Source organism: Gigantopelta aegis, chromosome 14, assembly GCF_016097555.1.
Source record: "Gigantopelta aegis isolate Gae_Host chromosome 14, Gae_host_genome, whole genome shotgun sequence".
Taxonomy (NCBI): Eukaryota; Metazoa; Mollusca; class Gastropoda; order Neomphalida; family Peltospiridae; genus Gigantopelta; species Gigantopelta aegis.
In genome coordinates, this window is record NC_054712.1 from 5,202,393 (window position 1) to 5,227,878 (window position 25,486).

A 25,486-nucleotide genomic window follows, 5' to 3' on the forward strand; every position below is an offset into this window, starting at 1 on the left:
AATCTGAGTCCGACACCTTAAAACACGGGCCAAATAATTCCCCTTCCCCTACCCACTGTGTTGCGCCACGAACTTCGTTGTAAAACTGCTTTGCTGAAGAACAATTGTTGTCTGTAACAGGTGGTTATAATATTATTGACTCTTCTTTCAAAGCGAGCAACTGGGGATGTTTCGCAATTTTGGGGAAGTTTTGGGTGGTTTGATAATGGTTTTTGTCGATATCTATTAGCACCTGAATTTTATAATTCCATCCGAATACGCCCTCTTGCCCTTGCTGATGATTTCGCCGTGATCTATGTATAGGTTACGAGGCGCACGATACCGTCAACACATGCTGAATCGTGCCAAAGGTGTTTTCTTTGCTGGAACCAATTCTTCATGACATTCCAGAGCAGTATCACGTGGTCCACAATATAGCAGACGAGAGCGCTGCAGGTTTCATTTCCACTCCAACTCGTAGATTGCATAATCAGAGGCGGGAAAAAACGACATGGGTGAACTGAGGTGTGTTGTGATGGTGGTAGTGGTGGTGGTGGTGGGGTGTCTAATGGCCACAGGGGTGGATTCCAGACCGCTGAGTTCGTCGGAGTCCAGTCGGATGGACCGCTTCATGCACGAAATCAAGCGGTGTGGTCGCGTGCCCGCCATGTCGCTGTCAATGGTGCGGGATGGCGAGGTGGTCTACGTGCACGGATACGGCACCGCCAACCCGACCGCCCGCACTGCGACGACGAGGGACACGGTGTTCTGTCTGGGCGGCATCACCCAGACCTTCACGGCGACCCTGATGGCGAAACTCCTCAACGACAACCGCAAGTAAGTAGACGACGTGTTCGTTTAATCTTTTTTTCGTGTGGTTTTAATCCAATTAAGATTCATGAGTGCGATCATGTGTGCGTACACACTAACGTAGGCGCGCAAGCATGCACGTGCGCATTACGGCTGTGTCCATATGGCAGTACATACCACAGCTTTTGATATACCAGTCGTGGGATATTGGATGGGAAAGAAAAAACCGTAAGACGCGAGTACACAGAGTTACACCTCTCTCCATTGATTGACATTGTAAATATCCATTGTACAGTAATTGCTCATATATGCTATCGACTGATGGCCTGAGTGTATTAAACACAGTTTTAAGCTTGAAGAGTGAATGTTTGACCCTTCCTATTATTAAACTACTGGCTATTGCCTGATCTAACCGGTACTTCACAAACTGATACGGCAACGACAACGTGTAGCGTGTGATGAAGTGCATATCATTCAAAGATCTGTTGCAGGTGACCGGAAGTAGTCCATGTGGTAGCAAATGGCTTCTCAGTTTACCACACTGTCAGGAATCATAACCAAGGGCGGATACAGGGGGAGGAGGAGCGTAGAGGGGTGCGAAACTCCTTTTTTGACACCCCCCCCCCCCCCCCCCCCCACACACACACACTGTATACCCTTTTTATGCGTCTGGACATATGCCCTCGACATCTTGCATTTTGTAAACTGTGAAATCCAGCGTTTAACGCACTAAATATATATATATTTTTTTGCTATTCCCCTTATAAATCCCTGCTAACATTCTAATGATGTAAGCAATGTTTATTTCGCAACAGAAGTGGCCTTGCAAGTTCAAATTCTTTATTGCTTTAAGTTTTTACAACTTATCGGCATTATACAAACATAACACATTATACATAGGCATACTAGTACGCATTACTGAACAGGACAATGACGAAGGGTGATTTACCTCATTAAATACATAATTATATATAACTAACACAACATATTATACATAGGCATACTGGTACGCATTACTGAACAGGACAATGACGAAGGGTGATTTACCTCATTAAATACATAATTATATATAACAAACACAACATATTATACATAGGTATACTAGTACGCATTACTGAACAGGACAATGACGAAGTGATTTACCGTATTAAATACATAATTATATATAACTAATACAACATTTTATACATAGGTATACTAGTATGCATTACTGAACAGGACAATGACGAAGAGTGATTTACCGTATTAAATACATAATTATATATAAGTAACACAACATATTATACATAGGCATAGTGGTACGCATTACTGAACAGGACAATGACGAAGAGTGATTTACCGTATTAAATACATAATTATATATAACTAACACAACATATTATACATAGGCATACTAGTACGCATTACTGAACAGGACAATGACGAAGAGTGATTTACCGTATTAAATACATAATTATATATAACTAACATAACATATCTCAGTTTTACTTACTTTTATTTTAATCAGTTACAGGTCGTTATTCAGTATAATTAAAGGTAAAATAAACTATAGTGCTACGTGGCTACAGGTTCTGTATTGTACAACAAAACTGATCGTATGTAATTTATTGCAACATTTATTGCCTGTAGAAATACCCTACCTTATCACATATCTAATAGTCCACAGATTTATTATGTGCGGAATTGTGTCAAACCAACGTTGCTTTTCTTTCTGCATAATAGACGTGTGTTTCACCATGATTTTCCTCCAACGTTTGCAGCCATCCATCATTTAGTAAAAAATATTTTAAAGGGCCTGAGTTTTCTACGATTTATTGTTAAGATGATGTCGACCAACACAGATCTTTAACAATTGTAATTATATATTAAATATATTGTTCTAAAATAGAAATGGTTGTATTTTAAACGTCTTACTGATTTGCACTAGATTAAACTTCATTTTATTTCCTTATATATATATATATATATATATATATATATATATATATATCTTTTGTACATACGAGATAATTGCGATACCAAATCCTGCTTGGGTTACTAACAAGTATTAGGACCACCTGAAACACATTAAATATACAAACACTGATATTCTAAAGAAGTAGCTATATCTAATATGTAATACTAATTACATTTACTAATATGTAATATTATCAGTTGAAAATATCTTACAGTGCAGTAAACACTGGATAGTCCCTTTAACACAATACATTTCACGCATCACAGACACCGATTTACAAGTGTTTATGTACTTGAGCATTCAGACCTGCAGCATAGTGTGTTAGACATAGGCGTGTTAGACATAGTGTGTGTTAGACATGGTGTCTTAGACATAGTGTGTTAGACATGGTGTTAGACATAGTGTGTTAGACATGGTGTGTGTTAGACATGGTGTGTTAGACATGGTGTCTTAGACATAGTGTGTTAGACATAGTGTGTTAGACATAGTGTGTTAGACATGGTGTGTTAGACATGGTGTGTGTTAGACATGGTGTCTTAGACATAGTGTGTTAGACATGGTGTGTGTTAAACATGGTGTCTTAGACATAGTGTGTTAGACATGGTGTGTGTTAGACATGGTGTGTTAGACATAGTGTGTTAGACATGGTGTGTGTTAGACATGGTGTCTTAGACATGGTGTGTTAGACATGGTGTGTGTTAGACATGGTGTGTTACACATGGTGTGTTAGACATGGTGTGTGTTAGACATAGTGTGTGTTAGACATAGGCGTGTTAGACATAGTGTGTGTTAGACATGGTGTCTTAGACATAGTGTGTTAGACATGGTGTTAGACATAGTGTGTTAGACATGGTGTGTTAGACATGGTGTGTTAGACATAGTGTGTTAGACATAGTGTGTTAGACATGGTGTGTTAGACATGGTGTGTGTTAGACATGGTGTCTTAGACATAGTGTGTTAGACATGGTGTGTGTTAAACATGGTGTCTTAGACATAGTGTGTTAGACATGGTGTGTGTTAGACATGGTGTGTGTTAGACATGGTGTGTTAGACATAGTGTGTTAGACATGGTGTGTGTTAGACATGGTGTCTTAGACATGGTGTGTTAGACATGGTGTGTGTTAGACATGGTGTGTTAGACATGGTGTGTTAGACATGGTGTGTGTTAGACATAGTGTGTGTTAGACATAGGCGTGTTAGACATAGTGTGTGTTAGACATGGTGTCTTAGACATAGTGTGTTAGACATAGTGTGTTAGGCATGGTGTGTGTTAGACATGGTGTATTAGACATAGCGTGTTAGACATAGTGTGTGTTAGACATGGTGTGTTAGACATAGTGTGTGTTAGACATAGCGTGTGTTAGACATGGTGTGTGTTAGACATGATGATGTGTTAGACATGGTGTGTGATAGACATGGTGTGTTAGATATACGGCGTGTTAGACACGCGGTGTTAGACACGGAGTGTGTTAGACACGGGGTGTGTTAGATACGGTGTGTTAGACACGATGTGTTAGACATAGTGTGTGTTAGACACGGCGTGTTAGACATAGCGTGTTAGACATGGTGTGTGTAGACATGGTGCGTGTTAGACATGGTGCGTGTTAGACATGGTGTGTGTTAGACATAGCGTGTTAGACACAGCGTGTTAGACATAGCGTGTTAGATACAGTGTGTTAGACATGGTGTGTGTTAGACATAACGTGTTAGACGTAGCGTGTTAGACATGGGGTGTTAGACATTGTGTGTTAGACATGGCGTGTTAGACATAGTGTGTGTTAGACATGGCGTGTTAGACATAGCGTGTGTTAGACATGGTGTGTTAGACATAGCGTGTTAGACATGGTGTGTTAGACATAGTGTGTTAGACATGTGTGTTAGACATAGTGTGTGTTAGACATGGTGTGTTAGACACAGCGTGTGTTAGACATGGTGTGTTAGACATAGCGTGTGTTAGACATGGTGTGTTAGACATGGTGTGTTAGACATAGCGTGTGTTAGACATGGTGTGTTAGACATAGTGTGTGTTAGACATGGTGTGTTAGACATGATATGTTAGACATAGCGTGCGTTAGACATGGTGTGTTAGACGTAGCGTGTGTTAGACATGGTGTGTTAGACATAGTGTGTTAGACATGGTGTGTTAGACATAGCGTGTGTTAGACATGGTGTGTTAGACATGGTGTGTGTTAGACATAGCGTGTTAGACGTAGCGTGTTAGACATGGGGTGTTAGACATTGTGTGTTAGACATGGCGTGTTAGACATAGCGTGTGTTAGACATGGTGTGTTAGACATGGTGTGTTAGACACGGTGTGTTAGACATGGTGTATTAGATATACGGCGTGTTAGACACGCGGTGTTAGACACGGGGTGTGTTAGACACGGGGTGTGTTAGATACGGTGTGTTAGACACGGTGTGTTAGACATGGTGTGTGTAGACATGGTGCATGTTAGACATGGTGCGTGTTAGACATGGTGTGTTAGACACAGCGTGTTAGACATAGCGTGTTAGACACGGTGTGTTAGACATGGTGTGTGTTAGACATAGCGTGTTAGACGTAGCGTGTTAGACATGGGGTGTTAGACATTGTGTGTTAGACATGGCGTGTTAGACATAGTGTGTGTTAGACATGGTGTGTTAGACATAGCGTGTGTTAGACATGGTGTGTTAGACATAGCGTGTGTTAGACATGGTGTGTTAGACATGGTGTGTTAGACATGGTGTGTTAAACATAGCGTGTGTTAGACATGGTGTGTTAGACATAGTGTGTGTTAGACATGGTGTGTTAGACATGATATGTTAGACATAGCGTGTGTTATACATGATGTGTTAGACATGGTGTGTGTGTTAGACACGGCGTGTTAGACATGGTGTGTGTTAGACATAGCGTGTTAGACGTAGCGTGTTAGACATGGGGTGTTAGACATTGTGTGTTAGGCATGGTGTGTTAGACATGGTGTGTTAGACATAGCGTGTTAGACATGGTGTGTTAGACATAGTGTGTTAGACATGTGTGTTAGACATAGTGTGTGTTAGACATGGTGTGTTAGACACAGCGTGTGTTAGACATGGTGTGTTAGACATAGCGTGTGTTGGACATGGTGTGTTAGACATATCGTGTTAGACATGGTGTTAGACATAGTGTGTGTTAGACATGGTGTGTTAGACATGATATGTTAGACATAGCGTGCGTTAGACATGGTGTGTTAGACGTAGCGTGTGTTAGACATGGTGTGTTAGACATAGTGTGTTAGACATGGTGTGTTAGACATAGCGTGTGTTAGACATGGTGTGTTAGACATGGTGTGTGTGTTAGACATGGTGTGTTAGACATAGTGTGTGTTAGACATGGTGTGTTAGACATAGTGTGTGTTAGATATGGTGTGTTAGACATGGTGTGTTAGACATCGTGTGTTAGACATAGTGTGTGTTAGACATAGCGTGTTAGACATAGCGTGTGTTAGACATGGTGTGTTAGACATGGTGTGTTAGACATAGTGTGTGTTAGACATTGTGTGTTAGACATAGTGTGTTAGACATGGTGTGTGTTAGACATGATAATGTGTTAGACATGGTGTGTGATAGACATGGTGTGTTAGACATAGTGTCTGTTAGACATAGCGTGTTAGACATAGTGTGTGTTAGACATAGCGTGTTAGACATAGTGTGTGTTAGACATAGCGTGTTAGACATAGTGTGTGTTAGACATGGTGTGTTAGACATAGCGTGTGTTAGACATAGTGTGTGTTAGACATATAGTGTGTTGGACGTTTAGTGTAGGCCGGCGCTGATAACTACATAAGAACAGATTCATGAACTATGCAGTATGCTCACTCTTGATGGCATCTTTTGGCAAGCTAGTTGCATCATGCCAAAACCGATATCAGGGCCGTAATTAACATTTTTACAAGAGGTTGGGAAGGAAAAGAATATATGTTTAACGATTACTCAGCACAACTGAGAGAGAGAGAGAGAGAGAGAGAGAGAGAGAGAGAGAGAGAGAGAGAGAGAGAGAGAGAGAGAGAGAGAGAGAGAGAGAGAGAGAGAGAGAGAGATCGTAACGATAAAGGCAGCAAAGATATTTAACAAGACAGTATATACCACGACTTTTGATGTACCAGTCGTGGAGCTCTGGTTGGAACTGAAATAAACCCCAGAGCCCATAGGGGGTGATCAATGATGCGACCCACTGCGCCTCAGCCAAGCGTTGAACAATCAAATATTTCTTTCAAAAGTAAAAGTTTGTTTTCTTTAACGACACTAGAGCACATTGATTTATTTATCTTCGGCTATTGGATGTCAAACATTTGCTAATTTTGACATAGTCTTAAAAAGGAAACCCGATACAGTTTTTTCCATTAGTAACATGGTATTTTTTATTTGCGCCGTCCCACAGATATTGGATGTCTAACAGTTGGTAATTTTGACATATAGTCTTAGAGAGGAAACTTGCTAAATTTTTCCATTAATATCTTTTGTAAGCACCATCCCACAGACAGGATAGCACATACCACGGCCTTTGATATACCAGTCGTGATGCACTGGATGGAACAAGAAATAGCCCAAATGGGCCCACCGACGGGATTCGATCCTAGACCGACTGTGCATCAAGCGAACGCTTTTACCTTTCAAAAGTAATGTTTGTGTTAAACATGAAGAAGGAAGGAAATGTTTTATTTAACGACGCACTCAACACATTTTAATTACGGTTATATGGCGTCGGACATATGGTTAAGGACCACACAGATATATAGAGAGGAAACCCACTGTCGCCACTTCATGGGCTACTCTATTCGATTAGCAGCAAGAGATCTTTTATATGCACCATCCCACAGACAGGATAACACATACCACGGCATTTGATATACCAGTCGTGGTGCACTGGCTGGAGCGAGAAATAGCCCACTGACGGGTGTTAAACATGAAAGCATGCCTGTGAGATACGTGCCTCTATCATCCCGCCGAAAAGTAGATCAGCGAAATGTCAGATATCATCAAACACCTTCACCCAAAGTTCTTGTGCCTCAGCCCAGTTCAACTCCGAATAAATCTTGCTGGGAACTCCAACGTTAAGAAAGGAAAGGAATGTTAGTTTAACGAGACCTCGGCGCATTTTAAACTACGGCTATTTCGTGTCAAACACGTAGTAATTTTGACCATTTACCGATAGTCTTTGTAATGACTAAGATTGCATATTCAATTGTATCGTTAACAAGCATTCTGAGAGTACTGCTATAACAATTTGGCCTCACATTACAGTTATCTTCCCATTTGGTTGTCCGGAAATTTGTCCGCGCAAGTAGTCTGCTGTTTGACTGTGATTATTTCATAGCTACAAGCTATGAAGTGGCAACTATTTGACTGAAGTTGACAGGGGAGGGCATGTAGTTTGTAAACACGTGTAACTTGTTCACATTGAAGACTTTTTTGTGGTAATTCCGGCCCATGCAAAAGTAGTGCTTTTTGTGTATAATAGGTGTACTCTGGCCAGGTTTAGAGGGTGTGTTTGTTTAAACCAATATCCTGGGAGAAAGAGCTGGACAACAGGGGTTGTCCTTTTCAGAGTATGTGTCCCCCAGGCAGGCAAAGGTACATACAAAAATTGGGGGTAAAAAAGCCTTTGTTACACCAGTTGTGGAGCACTGGCTGGAACGAAAAATAGTCCAATGGATCCACCGACGGGGATCGATCCCAAATGGTCGATATAGGGTCGCCATGTAAGGTTAGAATTATTAATATGAATATGAAAGTTTTATCTAGCGAGGATGCGTTGTATTTTAGTAGGGGTTTATACACAATAGCAAAATATATAAAGTGTATGTTCCCAGATTTAATATAATGAATGAATAATTAGCAATCTAGTCAGAGGCGGATCGGGGGGGGGGGGGGGGGGGGAGAGAGGGACAGGGGCCCTGCCCTCCCTAAATTTTGCAAGTTATAATTTTATTATATATCAATTTAAACAGTTTTTACGATCCCTCTCCAAACCTCTCCCAAAGTTCCCTTGTCATTCCGCCTCATGTCATTGCCCCCCCCCCCCCCCCGCCCACAAATGGAATTTGTAGTGCAAATGTTATTTAGTCAGTTATCTTAAATGCTGTGGTCCCGTGGTTTTTCAGTAGAATAACACCCATAATCTTTAGACCATTTGTCGTGCTCGGGTGTTGTCATTCATTCATTCGTGGTGTGTGCTGTCCTGTCTGTGGCAAAGTGTATATAAAAATCCTTTGCTGCTACTGGAAAAATGTAGCGGGTGTCCTCTAAGACTCAATACTGGTATATCAAAGACATTGGTATGTGCTGTCCTGTCTGTGGGATGGTGCATATAAAAGATCCCTTGCTACTGGAAAAATGTAGTGGGTTTTCACTCTATGACTATATGTCGAAATTACCAAATGCTTGACATCCATTAGCCGATTAATGGAATCAGTGTGCTCTAGTGGTGTTGTTAAACAAAATACCTTTTTACCTTTCGTTCATTCGTTCTTCCTTCCATTTATCAATCCATCCATCCATTCATTCATTCATTGTTAAACGAAATACTTTTACGTTTACCTTTCATTCATTCATTCATTCATTTATCCATTCATTCACTCATTCATTTATTCCACTGTAGACGCTCACTCCTGCCCCCCCCCCCCCCCCCCCAAATAGCTACAAAACTGTATGAGAAAATAAGCACCTATAAACACAATACTAACACTATTGTTTCTGTGGCGCACCTGCTACCTGACCCACATACGCTGAAGGTGGAACAATGATGGTCTAATCAGGCGGGGGCCGTGATGTTTATACTGAGGCGGTCACGATCTCTGCGCGAACGGCCATCAACACCAATCATTTGTCGACTTCCTTACAGCAACACATGGAGTGGGGCGTAGCCCAGTGGTAAAACGCTCGCTTGATGCGCGATCGTTTTGGAATCGATCCCCATCGGTGGGCCCATTGGACTATTTCTCGTTCCAGCCAGTGCACCACGACTTGTATATCAAAGGTAGTGGTATGTGCTACCCTGTCTGTGGGATGGTGCATATAATAGATCCCTTGCTACTAATGGAAAAATGTGGCGGGTTTCCTCTCTGACCAAATGTTTCACATCCAATAGCCGATGATTAATGAATCAATGTCCTCTAGTAGTGTCTTTAAACAAAACAAACTTGATCTTCTTAGTACAACAAGGCGTTACCAGTCTCAGTTGGACAGTGGGTTCACATCTCGGTATACCTGCTCCCACCCAAAGCGAGTTTGACAACTTAATGGGTAAGGCCACTACACCGACTTCTCTCTCACCATCCACCAACAAACAGACCCACTGTCCAGGACAGTCCAGATAGCCTAATTAGACATAAACACGAAAATAAGTATTCACAAACAAACAAGATGGAACGAAGCTCGATGCGGTGCAATGTGTATTTTTGTTTGATTTACTTGGTGTGGAATGTTCCATGTAAGAGGCGAATCGGGGGTGGGGGGGGGGGGGGGGGGGGGGGTTTGCGACAGTTATAATTTTATTATATATTAATTTGTATCCTCCTCCAAACCTCCCCCAAAGTTCCCTTGGCATTCCGCCTAATGTCATTGGGGGCCCCTAAATGGATTTTCTGGAACCGCCACTGCATGTAGCAACTTTAGACACATAGTTTGGTTACTGTTGCCGTCTATGGGATTCGATTTAGTGGTATATTCCCTTACGTGAATTGGTGCTATTGTGCCATATGTGTTGGGAGCAGGGTGGCGGTGGTGGTCTTGAGACACATAGTTTGGTTACTGTTGCCGTCTATGGGATTCGATTTAGTGGTATATTCCCTTACGTGAATTGGTGCTATTGTGCCATATGTGTTGGGAGCAGGGTGGCAGTGGTGGTCTTGAGAGTATTGGCCCGAATTCTGAAAATAATTGAACCCCTCACTAGTTGAAAATCAAATATATATATATCGTCCCCCACCTCGCCCCCTCAGTCGCTGTCATCTTCCGACGCCAGTGTGTGTGTGTGGATATGCCACTGGGTGACTGGTCAAACAAACTTTGAAATGTCAGTCTGCAAGGTCATGCTGACCCGGTGTTCAAACAACGGCATCAGCGGCCGAGGCACTGCCCACTAACAGGTGTTTCTCTTTCCGCTGGAACAATATTAACATTCAAACTTCACGACACAACAAACAGCGTACATGTTCTGGTTGCCATAAAATCGGTCACACGCCGTATATCGACACAGACCAAAAAATATCTTTAGGGGAGACAATTGCAGATGGTTTGCATCGGATCTGCGACGAAAACTGTCTAACTTTGCACATCTGTGTCGATCTGCGTCCATTGCATAATTTATAGAAACCAGTTATGTAACCTTTCTCGCTGCATATATGGCAGGATGTAGCCCAGTGGTGTAGCGTTCGGTGGATGCGCGGTCAGTCTAGGATCGATCCCCGTCGATGCGTCCATTAGGCTGTTTCTCGTCCTAGCCAGTGCATGATGAATGGTATATCAAAGGCCCTAGTATGTGCTGTCCTGTCTGTGGAATGATGCATATAAAAGATCCTGATGCTACTAATGGAAAAATGTAGCGGGTTTCCTCTAAGACTATATGTCAAAATCACCAAATTTTTGACATCCAATAGCCGATGATTAATAAATCAATGTGCTCTAGTGGCGTCGATAAACAAAACAAACTTTAACTTGAACTTTCTATATGTAGGAGAAAAAAAAAATGGATGCTTTTGAGTATGTATGAAACACGTAGAGACTATAAATATATAACTTATGGAGAAGTTACTTTAAAGACAAATGATCCAAGCATCGGCCTCGGTGGCGTCGTGGTTAGGCCATCGGTCTACAGGCTGGTAGTTACTGATTTCGGATCCCAGTCGAGGCATGGGATTTGTAATCCAGATACCGACTCCAAACCCTAAGTGAGTGCTCCGCAAGGCTGAATGGGTAGGTGTAAACCACTTGCACCGACCAGTGATCCATAAATGGTTCAACAAAGGCCATGGTTTGTGCTATCCTGCCTGTGGGAAGCGCAAATAAAAGATCCCTTGCTGCCTGTCGTAAAAGAGTTTCCTATGTGGCGACAACGGGTTTCCTCTAAAAAAACCCACCCCAAAACCCAGTGTCAGAATGACCATATGTTTGACGTCCAATAGCCGACGATAAGATAAAAAAATCAATGTGCTCTAGTGGCGTCGTTAAATAAAACAAACTTTACTTTACAAATGATCCACTTCAGTGACATGCATTTTCGTTTTAACACCTCGTACGTCCTTCAGATATATTACGGAACAGAGGACTTGGAATATAATGTTGTGCTGCGGCTATATTTAGACCAGGGGAGGCCAATGACTGCCAATACCACTGAACATTCACATAGCTGTTTCAGTGCATACATCATAGGAATTATGGTTATGATTTATTTACATGTATTTTTTTTTACTGTTACCTCGCAAATTTTGCCAGCCTGATTACGGAACTACAACCTGATTGCTGAACCAGGACAAGAATACAGCAAAATTTGATGTAGATATGCATGCACGTACGAGTAGTATTAAAGTGTGAACCTTTCATAGCTATATTCAGTCGTTTTTTGTCAAATAATTGGGCCTAATATGGTGCTTAAAGGGACAGACCCTAGTTTCAACCCGTGAAAATTAATCTATAAACCTATAACACATTTGGATAAAGTTACAATTGAGTGAAACACGAGTCTGCGACTTTGAAATGGTGAAATATCCTCTAAAAATAGACTAAAACTCGACTCCATAACTGTTACTTCTCAGACGCACGTGCGTTTTTAAAAATATAATAAATGCATTTTGTGATATTAAAAGCACCAGGAAGACCAAAAACACTTCGAATGTACGGAAATTGATAATCTAAAGCATAAAATCTAAGTAAAGTATGATTTCAGTATTCAAAAACAGCTACAATAGTAAAAAATGTGCCTTAGTGTTTAAAACTAGGGTATGTTCCTTTAAAGAGGCAACCTCAAAGTTACTTTAAGTTTGTTTTGTTTAACGTCACCACTAGAGCATATTACTGATTAATTAACCATCGGCAATTGGATGTCAAATATTTGGTAATTCTGACACGTAGTCAAAGTTACTTAATGACTGAACTATTAATTAAGTTATGACTTTTATCTAAATTCCGCTCCAATGATATTCAAGTCGTTATAGACGCCTTGTACCTATTTATTTGAACCATTAAAATTCGCTCTCGTTATGGATCCGATGTTGAGATCAGTCGCGGATCAAGGAATTATTTTGCGGGGACAAAGGGGAGGGGAAAAGATATCGAAAAAAGGGCATAAGGACCAACTCATCAAAGTTGATATTCAAATGGGAAAAAAAAAGAGAGATAAAAAAAAAAACCCCAAGACGCGAACCCAGGACCGAGCAGATTCATACCGATGGCTTGACCTCTGTGCCCCAAAGGGTAGTTTTAAAGTCTGGTTCTGTTAATCTTTTCATTTCGATTAGTCTCATTCAACGGTGAGGAGAGTATATTTTGTATTATAATTATTTTTAGGTGCTAACTACAACTGCATTTTCCTGAAAATTCTCTAGCTATTAATTTAGGAATGGCCCTGTCTTTGTGGTATCGTTACTCCTATCAACAGTCATAACCGTGAAGCAAGTAAGTAGAAAGAACCGGCGCCGCTTGGTATACCGGGGAAAAAAAATAAAAAATGCACACCGAGCAGCAAAACAACATATTTGTATGATTGCATGAACGCCAACGTGTTGTAGCAACCACGCGGTAACTATGTACCATACCACTTGCAATGTAACCGACTTTCATTCTCCTGGTAATCTAAGGCTCAAGTACCTGTTCTGTTCTGTTATGGGATGTAGACCAATGTTAAAGCGCTCGCTTGGTGTACGGTCGGTCTATGATCAATCCATGTCGGTGAGCCCACTGGGCTATTTCTCGCCCCAGCCAGTGCTCCACCACTGGTGTAACAAAGGCCGTCGTATGTACTATCCAGTCTTGCTGCTAATCGGAACGAGTGGCTCATGAAGTGGTGGTAGTGTGGTTCCTCTCTCATGATCTGTGTTCGACGCCATATAACCATAATTATAATGTGTTGAGTGCGTCTTTAAATAAAATATTCCTTCCTTCCTTCCGCTATCATCTCATATATATCAAAGGCCGTGGTATGTACTGTTCTATCTTTGGGAAAGTTCATATAAAAGTTCCCTTGCTACTTCCCCCCTCCCCCCCCCCCCCCCCCTCTCTCTCTCTCTCTCTCGGGGGCGGGACGTAGCCCAGTGGTAAAGCGTTCGCTTGATGCGCGGTCGGTCTAGGATCGATCCCCGTTGGTGGACCCATTGGGCTATTTCTCGTTCCAGCCAATGCTCCACAACTGGTTAACAAAGGCTGTGGTATGTGCTATCCTGTATGTGGGATGGTGCATATAAAAGATCCCTTGCTACTAATGGAAAAATGTAGTGGGTTTCCTTTCTTAGACTATATGTCAAAATTACCAAATATTTGACATGCAATAGCTGATGATTAATAAATCAGTGATCTAGTGGTGTCGTTAAACACTTTTTTCTTATCGGGTAGCATAGATTTAAATTTAAATTTTTCTTTCTAGTAATTAATTGCCAAACAAAACAACGTTAAGTATAAAACTCCTTATAAAACAAAAGGTAAAAAATAATAATTAAAAGGTGTGGTGGCGGTGCTGGTGGTTTTGATGAACAGAATACCCTCCCCAACAAAAAACCCCAACAACAACAAAAAAACAACCCAAAACCCCCCCCCCCCCAAAAAAAAAAAAAAACAAAAAAAAAAAAAAAACCCCCCCCCCCCCCCCCCCCCCCCCCCCCTCCCCCAACAAAAAATAGCGTGGTGACAGTGGTAGGAGTTGGAAATGGGTTGTAATATTAACAATTACTTTAAAGCGGTAGTATCCGGAATATTTTTTATTATGTAAGCATATAGAACAGAAAATCCAATTACGTTTGGTGCATATAATAATTATGACGCCGCACTCCGCATTGGTTTCACTACGCTGGCTTATCCAGGTCAAAAACAAAGCCAGTATTTCGAAAGAAGGACACTTTTGATGGGGTCCTACCGATCTCGGTTTTCATTGGCTTATCACAAGTGTGGAATTCCCCAACAAGAGATCACGTGAGCTTTCGCAATTTTTGAACAAATTCAACCGGCTCATATCCCCAAAACATATTTATATCCATAGAGATGTGGTGCAACGCCTTTCCAGGGGTCGGTGGCTGGGGGATTTGCCTTGAAGTTTTGACAGTGGCCAGCTGTTGGCATACGCGTTACATGTAAGGGGGTGTTACTAATTACGTACCACTCTAGGGGTAGAGGAAGAGGGTATTGTGTTCGATTTACGTAACATTTTTCAAGACTATATGTTATTTTTTATTCATTACTTAGACTTAAAAAGGTGTTTTTTGGAAATGCGCGGTCAGTCTAGGATCGATCCTCATCGGCGGGTATATAAAAGACCATGGTATGTGATATTCTGTCTGTGGGATGGTACATATAAACGATCCCTTGCTAAAAAAAAAATGTAGCGGGTTTCCAAGGCGCGTGTGCAGGGATTTCAGCGGGGTTGGGGTTATAGACTGTGTTGAGTGAAGTTTATATGGGGCCATGCTCCCCCAGAAAATACATTTCAATTTTTTTTAAGCTTGGGCAAGTAAGGGTTTCGACCTCCAATACCTGCATATGCACCCAATTCCTCTCTAAGATTATATGTCAAAATTACCAAATGTTAGACATCCAACAGCAAATGGAAGGAAGGATAGGATATGTTTTATTTAACGACGCACTCTACACATTTTATTTACGGTTGTATGGCGTCGGATGATTATTAAATCAATATGCTCTAACTTTGATGTCGTTAACCATCCCCCTCCCCCTAACTTTACCCTTTCCAAACGAAACAAAAATTTATTTGAATTTGTCGATTTTAACACGTAACATTAAGAAGTGAAAACGTTCATTGTCTACTTTAATATATTTTAGTTAAAAAATATATACATGATTGATGTGTTACTAGTATATAAACTAAACTTTGAAAGTTCTACTAACACTTTATAAAATATTAATTCTGAAATAGGAAGGTACGATTGTCGATAATACGTTGTCAAGATCAAACCGGTTTTAACGAAAGACTCTAGTACCGTATCCTCAACCGAACGTTCTTCGTACAGCGCAAGATTTCTCTTTTAATTTTTTGAGACGAACCCTACAATTTGAAATCAGCAAACGCACGTGTTAACTGAAACTGACAACAGGCTGTCGTTTGTGCTTTGCCGAGCTATGGCGGCACAAGCGACGAATCAAGCGTATACTTTTGACGATCTCCATTCATAGCGAACACACACGAGGTTTTTAAAAGTGCATTTGAGCTTGTATTTCATATTTGTACATGTTATAATATGGTAACCAGAGACTGTAACTTTAACCACCGATATGTTTTACAGCTTTCTCCCAATTTCATCTGGAACTATTTCAGGAAAGATCACACAGACTGTCTGGGGTGGGTGGGGTATTATTTGTTTTAATTATTATTTTGTAAATTTAAAATTGTAACTTGACAACCATATACCCATATTATTCGTTATAGATGTGATTACTTCTGCTTAACACTTAAACAAAACAACAACAAAAACCATATAATTGTTTTCCAGCTATACATGGGATACGCCCATTACAGAAATGCTGGGAGGCTTGGTGCAGTTCGGTGACCGGTATCGTTCAGAATACCTGAGTCTGAAGGACGTTTTTACTATGAGGACTGGACTGACCAACATGGATATAGTTCCGCTGGCCAATTCCATGCGGCGCTACAGGCTCATTCGGTAAGTTCCTCGCCGGTGAAATGAATTCATAAAAAGGCATTGCTGCTGTAAGGATTATACTGATATTTTCACTAATTAGCGAAAATAGTTCCATAGAAAAGAGCGCCACCTTTCTTTATTTTGTTGTGTTGTAATCAGGGGTAAGGTCAGTCAACGTTACACAGTAATAAACTGAATTACCACTTTGGGAATCCGTCAAAAATAGAGAACGGTGACGACTCAACGGGGAGATGTAATATCTCTATACGGACTCACTGACCACTAACCCACTGTCCTGAACAGCTCAAATAGCCAAGGTGTGTGCCCAGGACAGCGTGCTTGACTCTTAATTGGATATAAGCAAGAAAATGAATTTAATTAAAACCAATAATTAATAAACAAGTTAGTGGCAATATGTTCGCATATCCTACAACTCCATCCACCCAACACACTCTAGCGTGTGACCCCACTTTCTAAGGGCCCGCATACAACTCTTTTTCGCATCTTGTTAAGGCGACACGAGTGCCTCGTATGAGAATAGCCGATGAATCCGTTACGTTTGGCTTGTCACAGCCGGTTATTCTCGTAGGAAATACTCGTATCGTGTGGCATCGCTTTTATATGAATCTTGCACCATTACAGAAACCTGAAGTTTGCGCCGGAAGTGGCACCTTTCCGTGAGAGGTTTGTGCACAATGACGTCATGTTCGTGCTGGCCGGAGAGGTCCTGCGCGTGCTGGGCCGGGACTCGTTCGACAAGCTGGTGAAGCGCCACCTGCTGGAGCCCCTGGGGATGACGAACACGTTCTTCCTGAACGTGGACGCCGAGGGTCAGGCCAACCTCGCCCAGCCCGTACTCAGCTACAAGGGCTCGCCAATGGTGATCCCCATGGAATCTCTCAGGTAGAGCATAGCATTAAACATGGGCGTACATAGGATTTTAAAAAGGGGGGTTCCAAAATAGATTGCAGAGATATTGGGCATATATTTCTATGTTGAGTAAATATAATAATGTCAGATATCAATGTCAGATATATTAAATTAAAAAAAAGCGATTTCGGGGGGGGGGGGGGGGGGGGTTCGGCCCATGTTAAAGGCATTTTGGTCGTTAGTCCGAGGGAAAATGGGATGAGAAAGACTGATTTTATACTCTTCAAAAAAACGTAGGGAAACGCTAATAAGAATTTACAATTGCCAAAATTGTAAGGTATATTAGCTTTGGGGAATGGTTATATGATAATAAATTAATTGGGCAAACATTACAACCGGTAGTTCAGTATTAGAGTAGGTTTTATGACCACCAAAGATCTTGAAGGACGATTGAGGTCAGAAGTGAAATTTGAGGTGTTTTTTTATCAGAAAATCGCAAATTCAAACAATAAAAATGGCTAAAAACAAAACAATAACAACTGTATGATCAACAGAATGAAAAAGATTGACAGAAATAATGTTCCACAGTGATTAATGGACCTTCCTGGAAATTGTCAAAATCGTGAATGACACCCCACGCTCGTGTTTCGGTGTGTTGATAAACAGACCTGAACATTCTTTACTAGGATGTCTGTGGTCAAAACGTATGTTCTGTCTAATAGTTGATATTTCAGGTTCCCCTACTTTTTTTGAAGAGTATGTTTGGTAGACCAAGTGACTTTCATTTGTTTTGGTTATTTCAATGGACATTTTTAAAAGTCGTAACAAAAAAGTGTTTTATCATTATAGAACAATCACACACACACACACACACACACAGCAACGAGAGGGCGAGAAGAAATAGATAATGGATGGAGAGAGAGAGAGAGAGAGAGAGAGAGAGAGAGAGAGAGAGAGAGAGAGAGAGAGAGAGAGAGAGAGAGAGAGAGAGAGAGAGAGAGAGAGAGAGAGAGAGAGGGTGGGTGCAATTTCCGAAAACCTTATATAAAACAGTTCCACCCCATCCCTTTCTTGTTTTTTTGATACAATGCCTTACCTAAATCATACTCTGTGTCTACAACAAGCGTGCTTGAATATTTATTTTAAAAATCATGTTAAGTGTTCTCTTTATATTAACACAGAGGCCAACACCTAATAGCGGCGGGAACGTCAATGTGTTCGTCTGCCCTAGACATGGCGAACTGGCTGCTGTTTAACCTGGACGACGGGATGAACTCCGACCAGGAGGAGATAATCCCCAGCCACCTGCTGGCCGAACTCTACACGCCCCAGACGGTGCGGAGTGGAGGGGGCGACCCGAGGACGGAGGGCTTCACACAGCACCAGTCACAGATAGGCTACACGTTGAATTCCAACACGCTCGGTTATGAGCGAGGATTCTTCAGAGGTACTAGTGGGCTACATACTATCTACATACTAAAGTACTGATCAAAATTATACCCAGGTAATTTTCCAGTCTTACATATTAGTTATAAAACTACCTGGAATAAAAACCATAAAAAATGTTTCAGTATTATCATGACCTGTTATGGTATTCCAACAACTGGTACCAAAAATGACAATAAATGACCTATTATAGACAGAAATATGAGATGTATTTATAATTTTACTGTAAAACATATGTAATTTGAAACAGACTGTAACACCCAGTTTGATATTGAACACACCTGAGACCAACCCTCTGCTTAACTTAGTACTTGCGATTTGACCTGTCAGCTTTAATCAATATCAATCTGGGTGTTATAGTCTGTTCCAAATTACACGTTTTGCAGTAAAATTGTAAATACATCTCATATTTCTATCTATAACAGGCCATTTATTGTCATTTTTTCTACCGGTTGTTTGAATACCATAACAGGTCATGATAATACTGACACATTTTTATGATTTTTATTCCAGGGATTTTCATAACTAATATATAAGACTGGAAAATAGGAAAGCAAAAAAAGAAGATATATTCGGTCAAAATGAGCTTCCTGAAACCTTTTGATTATATCATTATACCCACAATATTAGTTGTAATCTATGTAACACAGACACAGCGAAGCAAGGTTGGACCCTCCACCCCCCCACCCCAACAATAATTCTGAATAACAAATATTATTGATAGCAAATCTTAAGGCAGAGATGAATTTTACTTGTAGAATATAGGAAATTGCATTTTAGGACATCTAGTTTTCAAAATTTTACGGGGGAATCCCTCTAAAAACGTTGAATTGCACCATCGATCTCGGTCAGCCCCTCGATGTCTACTTACTCCCATCGTGATGGTAGAACTCTTTTTAACGTGCCCCTATCCACTTACGGTTCAGGCACGCCCATCCCGGATTCGAGCTCCGACTTCGCACTGCAATCCGATATAGCCGTTTGAAAATAATGCTAATGTTGTCATCCAGATTCGAATATTTTCGTTTAATTTGGGCAAAAGCCAGCCTGCTCTCCCGTACGCCTATGCTAAGAGTTCATATGTGTTTAATTGAGAACCACTCAATGGAACGAATCATGCGCGTACCCTGTAGTGCCGTATATATACATATGTTGAGTACGACTCGTTCTATAGAGTGGTACTAATTAAACACCCGATTATAACTTATTTTCAACTTATTCAACTTATTCTCGTGCTTATATCCAGTTAAGGTTCAAGCACGCTGTCCTGGGCACACACCTCAGCTATCTATCCAGGACAGTGGGTTAGTTGGTAGTTGGTTAGTGGCTAGTGAGAGAGAAGATGGTGTAGTGGCCTTACATCTACCCATTGAGACGTTAAGAAGTGGGTTGGAGTCGGTACCTGGCTGCGAACCCTGTACCTACCAGCTTGTAGTCCGATAGCTTAACCACTGCGCCACCGAGGTCGGTGATAATAACTGTCCACATGTATGTCCAGCTATGGAACGGAAGGAAGGAAGGAAATGTTTTATTTAACGACGCACTCAACACATTTTATTTACGGTTATATGGCGTCGGACATATACCTTACAGATATTGAGGGAGGAAACCCGCTGTCGCCACTTCATGGACTACTCTTTTCGATTAGCAGCAAGGGATCTTTTATATGCACTATCCCACAGACATACCACGGCCTTTGATGTACCAGTCGTGGTGCGCTGGCTGGAGCGAGAAATAGTTGAACGGAAGAGTATAGGGCTAGCTATATACCAACCCTTAGCGTCGACTCAATTTTTATTTGTTTCATCCAAAATTTGCTTGTCCCATTCAAATGTTTCTGCTGAAAGAGTCCAGAATAAAACATTGCCTCCCTTCAGTTGGTTCCAACCAGTGCACCACGACTGGTATATCAAAGGTCGTGGTATGTGCTATCCTGTCTGTGGAATGGTGCATATTATTATAAAAGATCCCTTGCTACTAATGGAAAAATGCAGCGGGTTTCCTCTGACTAATTGTCAAAATGACTAAATGTTTGACATTCAATAGCCGATGATTAATAAATCAATGTGCTCTGGTGGTGTCGTTAAACAAAACCAACCAACCCTTCAGTTGAAGATAGGATTCGAGTCGTAGAATCGAATCACTGGACCCACGCTCTGATTGGGGTTTCTGTTCCACACGACTCGTATATCACAGGCTGTGATATTCCAGGGTTTGACAATCCACTAGACCTCGATCCCGGCTGGTGGATTTTTGGTCTGGGCTAGTGGAAATATGCACCTGTATCACTATAATAGCCTACATAGGATACTAGTCAAAGCTTCTGTGAGAGCTCGTAACTTTCTCAAACATTTGTCCAACAGTGGATACATGTCTGTGCATATAAAATATATCCTTATAGGCCTATGTCCGACGCCACCTAATCGTAGTTAAAATGTCAGATCATCTTTAAATTATATTAGAAAAAAACCCCCAGACTGTCAGAATTATCAAATGTATCACATCCAATGACTAATGAATCGATGTTCTCTTAGTCTTTAACCCACGTCCCATCCTCCAACAAAAATGTGTGGGGTTTTTTTGTGGTTTTTTGTTGTAGATAATTTCAGTTTGGTTTGACGTAAGAAGAAAAGTAAAAGTGTTTTGGAAATAACAAAAATATACCGACTTTGTGTGCAATTTAGAAAACAATCAGCTCAGAAATAAATAACTTGTAGTAAATTCCATAGTATGAACAAAGGCGTTTCCTGTGGGAAGGACTATAGTCTAGTGACGTCGTTAAACAAAACACATTTTATTATTTCTTTATTAATCCTTTCAGACTACACCATGCTCTCGAAAGGCGGATCACTGCCCGGATACGAAAGCCTGCTGACTTTCATCCCGGAACGCGACGTGGGCGTCTTCACTGGCTTCGTGGGCGACAACAACGCCAGACTGTACGCCACGAAGACGTTCGTCAACAGCTACGCCCTCGACATGCTGCTCCACGGCCAGCCCGGCGTCGACCTCGACGACGTGTGTAACGTCATAGACAACATGGTGGACGAGGTGAACAAGTACAGGGACAGTGAATCGACGTCTGTCGTACACCAGGCGGGCGAGGCGCAGCGCCCCCTGGAGACCTACAGGGGGCTGTACCGGAGCCTCGCTTTCGACGACGTGCGCGTGGTGGTGAACGAGTCGATGCTGTACCTGAGTTACGGGATGTACGCCGAGTACATACTCCACCCGACAGACACCAACGACGTCTTCATCATGGAGGCCATCTCGGGCCCCATTTGGTACACCACCCACGTCGACATCTACAGGCAGACGGGCAGGTTCGTCGCGCGCTTCAACGCGTCCGCAGAAAACAGTGACGTCATCGAAACCGTGGTCATTCCGCATTTCGACAAGAACGTCGACCCAGTGTTTGGCAAACGGGTGGAGATTCCCGATCTGTCGGCTAAGCCCTGGGACGATTGTAACGGGTCGCCTGTAGCAACAACGACCTTCACCTTGGTTTATTTACTTAGTTTTATCATTATTTCATTAAAGTGTCATTTCGCTTGATCAGAATAATAATTTTATCATGTCCACTCGATCAGGCTTCGATATTTTTGCGGGAATATGTGATGGATTAAATCGCAGACGATAATTTTTTTTGCTTCACCAGCATCTTTGGAAATGCCATCACAAGATCATTACTTGTTCCATGATCCATTGCCAAGTGCTTTTTGTTGAGCATGTAATTGGGAAGCAGTGTAGTTATAATACGCAGTGCTATTAATTTTGACAGCATATAATATGCTATATATACTCTTTGGGGCGCCAGCTAAACATACCTGACATGGTTATATTCAGAATACACATCGCAAGAAGAAACCCGACACTGTACTTGACGTAGGTGTGCTTGCGATGTCTTAGCCATACCTCCAGCATGTGAAATAAAGGGGAATGAAATATGAAGTAAATGTGTACCATATCAATGACATGTACCATGACGTCATCGACACCATGTCAATGTGTACCATGTCAATGACATCATTTTCGTACTGAAAAGAATTGGATTATTTGTGTAGCGACACCTCAGCACATTTTAAACTTCGGCTATATGGTGTCCAAAATTATTACTTCGACATTTTGTCTAAACAAACCCCTGCCGCCATATAGGCTACTCTTGTCGATAAAACAGCAAGGGATTTTTTTTTTTATCTTCATTCCCATAGACATAACAGCACATACCACGACTTATAATGTACTAGCCGTAGAACATTGATTGAGACGGGGAAAACGCGACTCCATTGAGGGCGATCGATCCTGCGACTCGCCGCACACCAGGCGATCGAATGTAAATCCCGTCTTTTGGTATTGACAACTATTGGTTGCGATTATGAAGACATAACCGTATTCGTTGGGTTACAAAAGGTTTCCATTATTATTTTTGATACTCAAAGCTATACGTGTGGCTCTAGCTGCGTCTAGCGGTGTCAGGGCTAGAGAACAGCCGGTCCGTGTAATGTTTGGGTTATAGTTGAAATTTCGAGGCCTGTTCGAGTGATGTATTGAGTATGCTCTGCACATCTGTATTGATTGTAGCTTTTGGAACGAATGGTTCTACTAGCTACCCAGTGTTTAAATGGATTGTTAATACACACCACGCCCTACATGTCCATAATCAAAGGGTATATCGTATTGTAGTCAGTGGCGGATCCAGAAAATCCATTTACGGGGTTGGGGGTTGGTGGGGGGGGGGGGGGGCTTAGGCGTAAGGCCAGACCTTTTTATTAGTTGTTCCTCGGATTCTCCAACGTAAAATTATATATATATATATATATATATATATATATGTCGCAAAATGTAGAGGGCATCGGGCTCCTGCTCCCTGTTAGATCCGCCACTGAGAGTGCGAGGTGGGAGAAGGTGGTGAAAAATAACATATCTTAATTCATGTTTTGGATTTAAAGTGGATTGAATGTTTTTGCTTTATTTAAGACAAAATGTTGTCGCAACTGGTGATTTGTGTTCCTTTACTCGCGGCCTTCCCTTGTTTATCAGTCTGAAGAATGTGGATGAACGGAATGTTCAAGCTATAGTTCTATTTTCTTGAATGCGTCACTGTGCCAAAAGGTTAATCGTGTTCAGGTCTGGTGATTATGGGAGTTCATTAATGGACGCACTATGCTTCTTTTTTTACAAGTATAAATTTTATTTGTGAATATCAGAGATGAAACTAACCTGTCATACCTAAAATAACTGAATATCATTTCCGGGACAGCCTTTTGTTGTGAACATTATATTTGTTCATCAGAAGACTAGAAAAAGTTAAAGTGTCTTTTATTTAACGACACCACTAGAGCACATTGATGTATTAATCATCGGCTATTGAATGCTAAACGTTTGGTCAGAAGAGTAGAAAGAATGATAAAAATGTAAACTTTTTCTCCTCTCACGGTGTCATATTTATATACATCTTCCACATTTCTAATTTCTTCATGTATAATTCATCTTCGTGGTTCAAGTATCGTCTAATCTTCAGGGGCGTAGCGAGGGGCGTAGCGTGGTCCGGACCTGGGGAGGGGGGCCGGCGGCGGGGGTGGGGAGGGGATGGGGGGTGGGTGGAGAGAGGAGGATCGAATGCGAATCTCGCGGACCCATTTGTTTACATTTTGCCTGGACACCTAAGTGAATAGCCTAATTTTGCACTGTAAAAAAATGTTTTAGCAGGAGGGTGTGGGGGTGGTGGGGGGGTGTGTGTGTGTGTGGTGGATGGGCAGTTCGTCCAAACCCCCATCCTACGCCCCTGATCTTAACATTGCTGGACGCAGTTTCGGATTCAAAAAGTACTTTTAGACATTAATGAAATCGTGCAGTATCTGTTGACCCTACAGTAAATTAGTCGTAATAACTCTAAAGGTCACGCCACACGACAGGAGTACCTCGTACGAAAATAGCCGACTGTGACAAGACAAACAGAACGATTTCGGTAGTTCTCGTACGAGGTACTCGTATCTATCGTGTGGCGGCGCCTTTAACACTAATACGTTCATTTTCTCGTCTTACGACACACATACGTCAAGGCTACATAGTCTCTCAACTATTTTTCATGTACATATACATTTAAAATACATCATCAGCTTTTGTTTTCTTCCTGTGATTGCCGGACGTCGGAAATTGCCAATATTTGCCGATAACACACGAGTTTATTACAGACTGTAGTTCTGTTGGTATTTTGCATTTGTAAAAAAAAAAAAAAAAAAAAAAAAAATGGAAAAAGAGTAATTGAGCTTTAATTTCAATGAGTTCACTGTAAACGCTCCGGTAGCAGGTTATTGACATATTGACGATCAGCATATACACTGTGAAGAAAAACACGACTCGCTACATAAACACTCGTTTGCAGTGTCCTAAATATAGCACGTCGGGTTTCGTTGTTTTTTTTCTAAGTATATCGATGACTCACATGTACGATAATGGCTACCAAGCGATTAAAAATAATCGACGTGCATGCAGCTGTAGGCTTTTAATTAATAACGTATTTCAAAACTGTCCCTGGAGGTTGAATAAGAAAATGTGAAACTGTGTCTAGATTTGAAAAACACAAAACAAAACGAAACAAAAA

The 25,486-nt window shown here is 41.4% G+C and overlaps 1 protein-coding gene across 1 annotated transcript; it reads left to right on the plus strand.

The window, feature by feature from the left end:
- The first annotated feature begins 166 nt into the window (after positions 1-166).
- On the plus strand, positions 167-23,221 carry LOC121389042 (beta-lactamase-like). The gene is made up of 5 exons (XM_041520650.1): positions 167-816; positions 16,417-16,587; positions 17,209-17,469; positions 18,618-18,883; positions 21,704-23,221. The coding sequence occupies exons 1-5, from the start codon at positions 491-493 to the stop codon at positions 22,435-22,437; spliced, it is 1,758 nt and encodes a 585-aa protein (XP_041376584.1). The 5' UTR covers positions 167-490; the 3' UTR covers positions 22,438-23,221.
- The last annotated feature ends 2,265 nt before the right edge of the window (positions 23,222-25,486 follow it).

Bases quoted from the DNA above. Each gene is read 5' to 3' on its own strand.
- LOC121389042 (XM_041520650.1), top strand. From the start codon at position 491: ATGGGTGAACTGAGGTGTGTTGTGATGGTGGTAGTGGTGGTGGTGGTG. The intron at 817-16,416 runs GTAAGTAGACGA...ATTGTTTTCCAG, and splicing joins CTCCTCAACGACAACCGCAA to CTATACATGGGATACGCCCA. The intron at 18,884-21,703 runs GTACTAGTGGGC...TAATCCTTTCAG, and splicing joins TGAGCGAGGATTCTTCAGAG to ACTACACCATGCTCTCGAAA.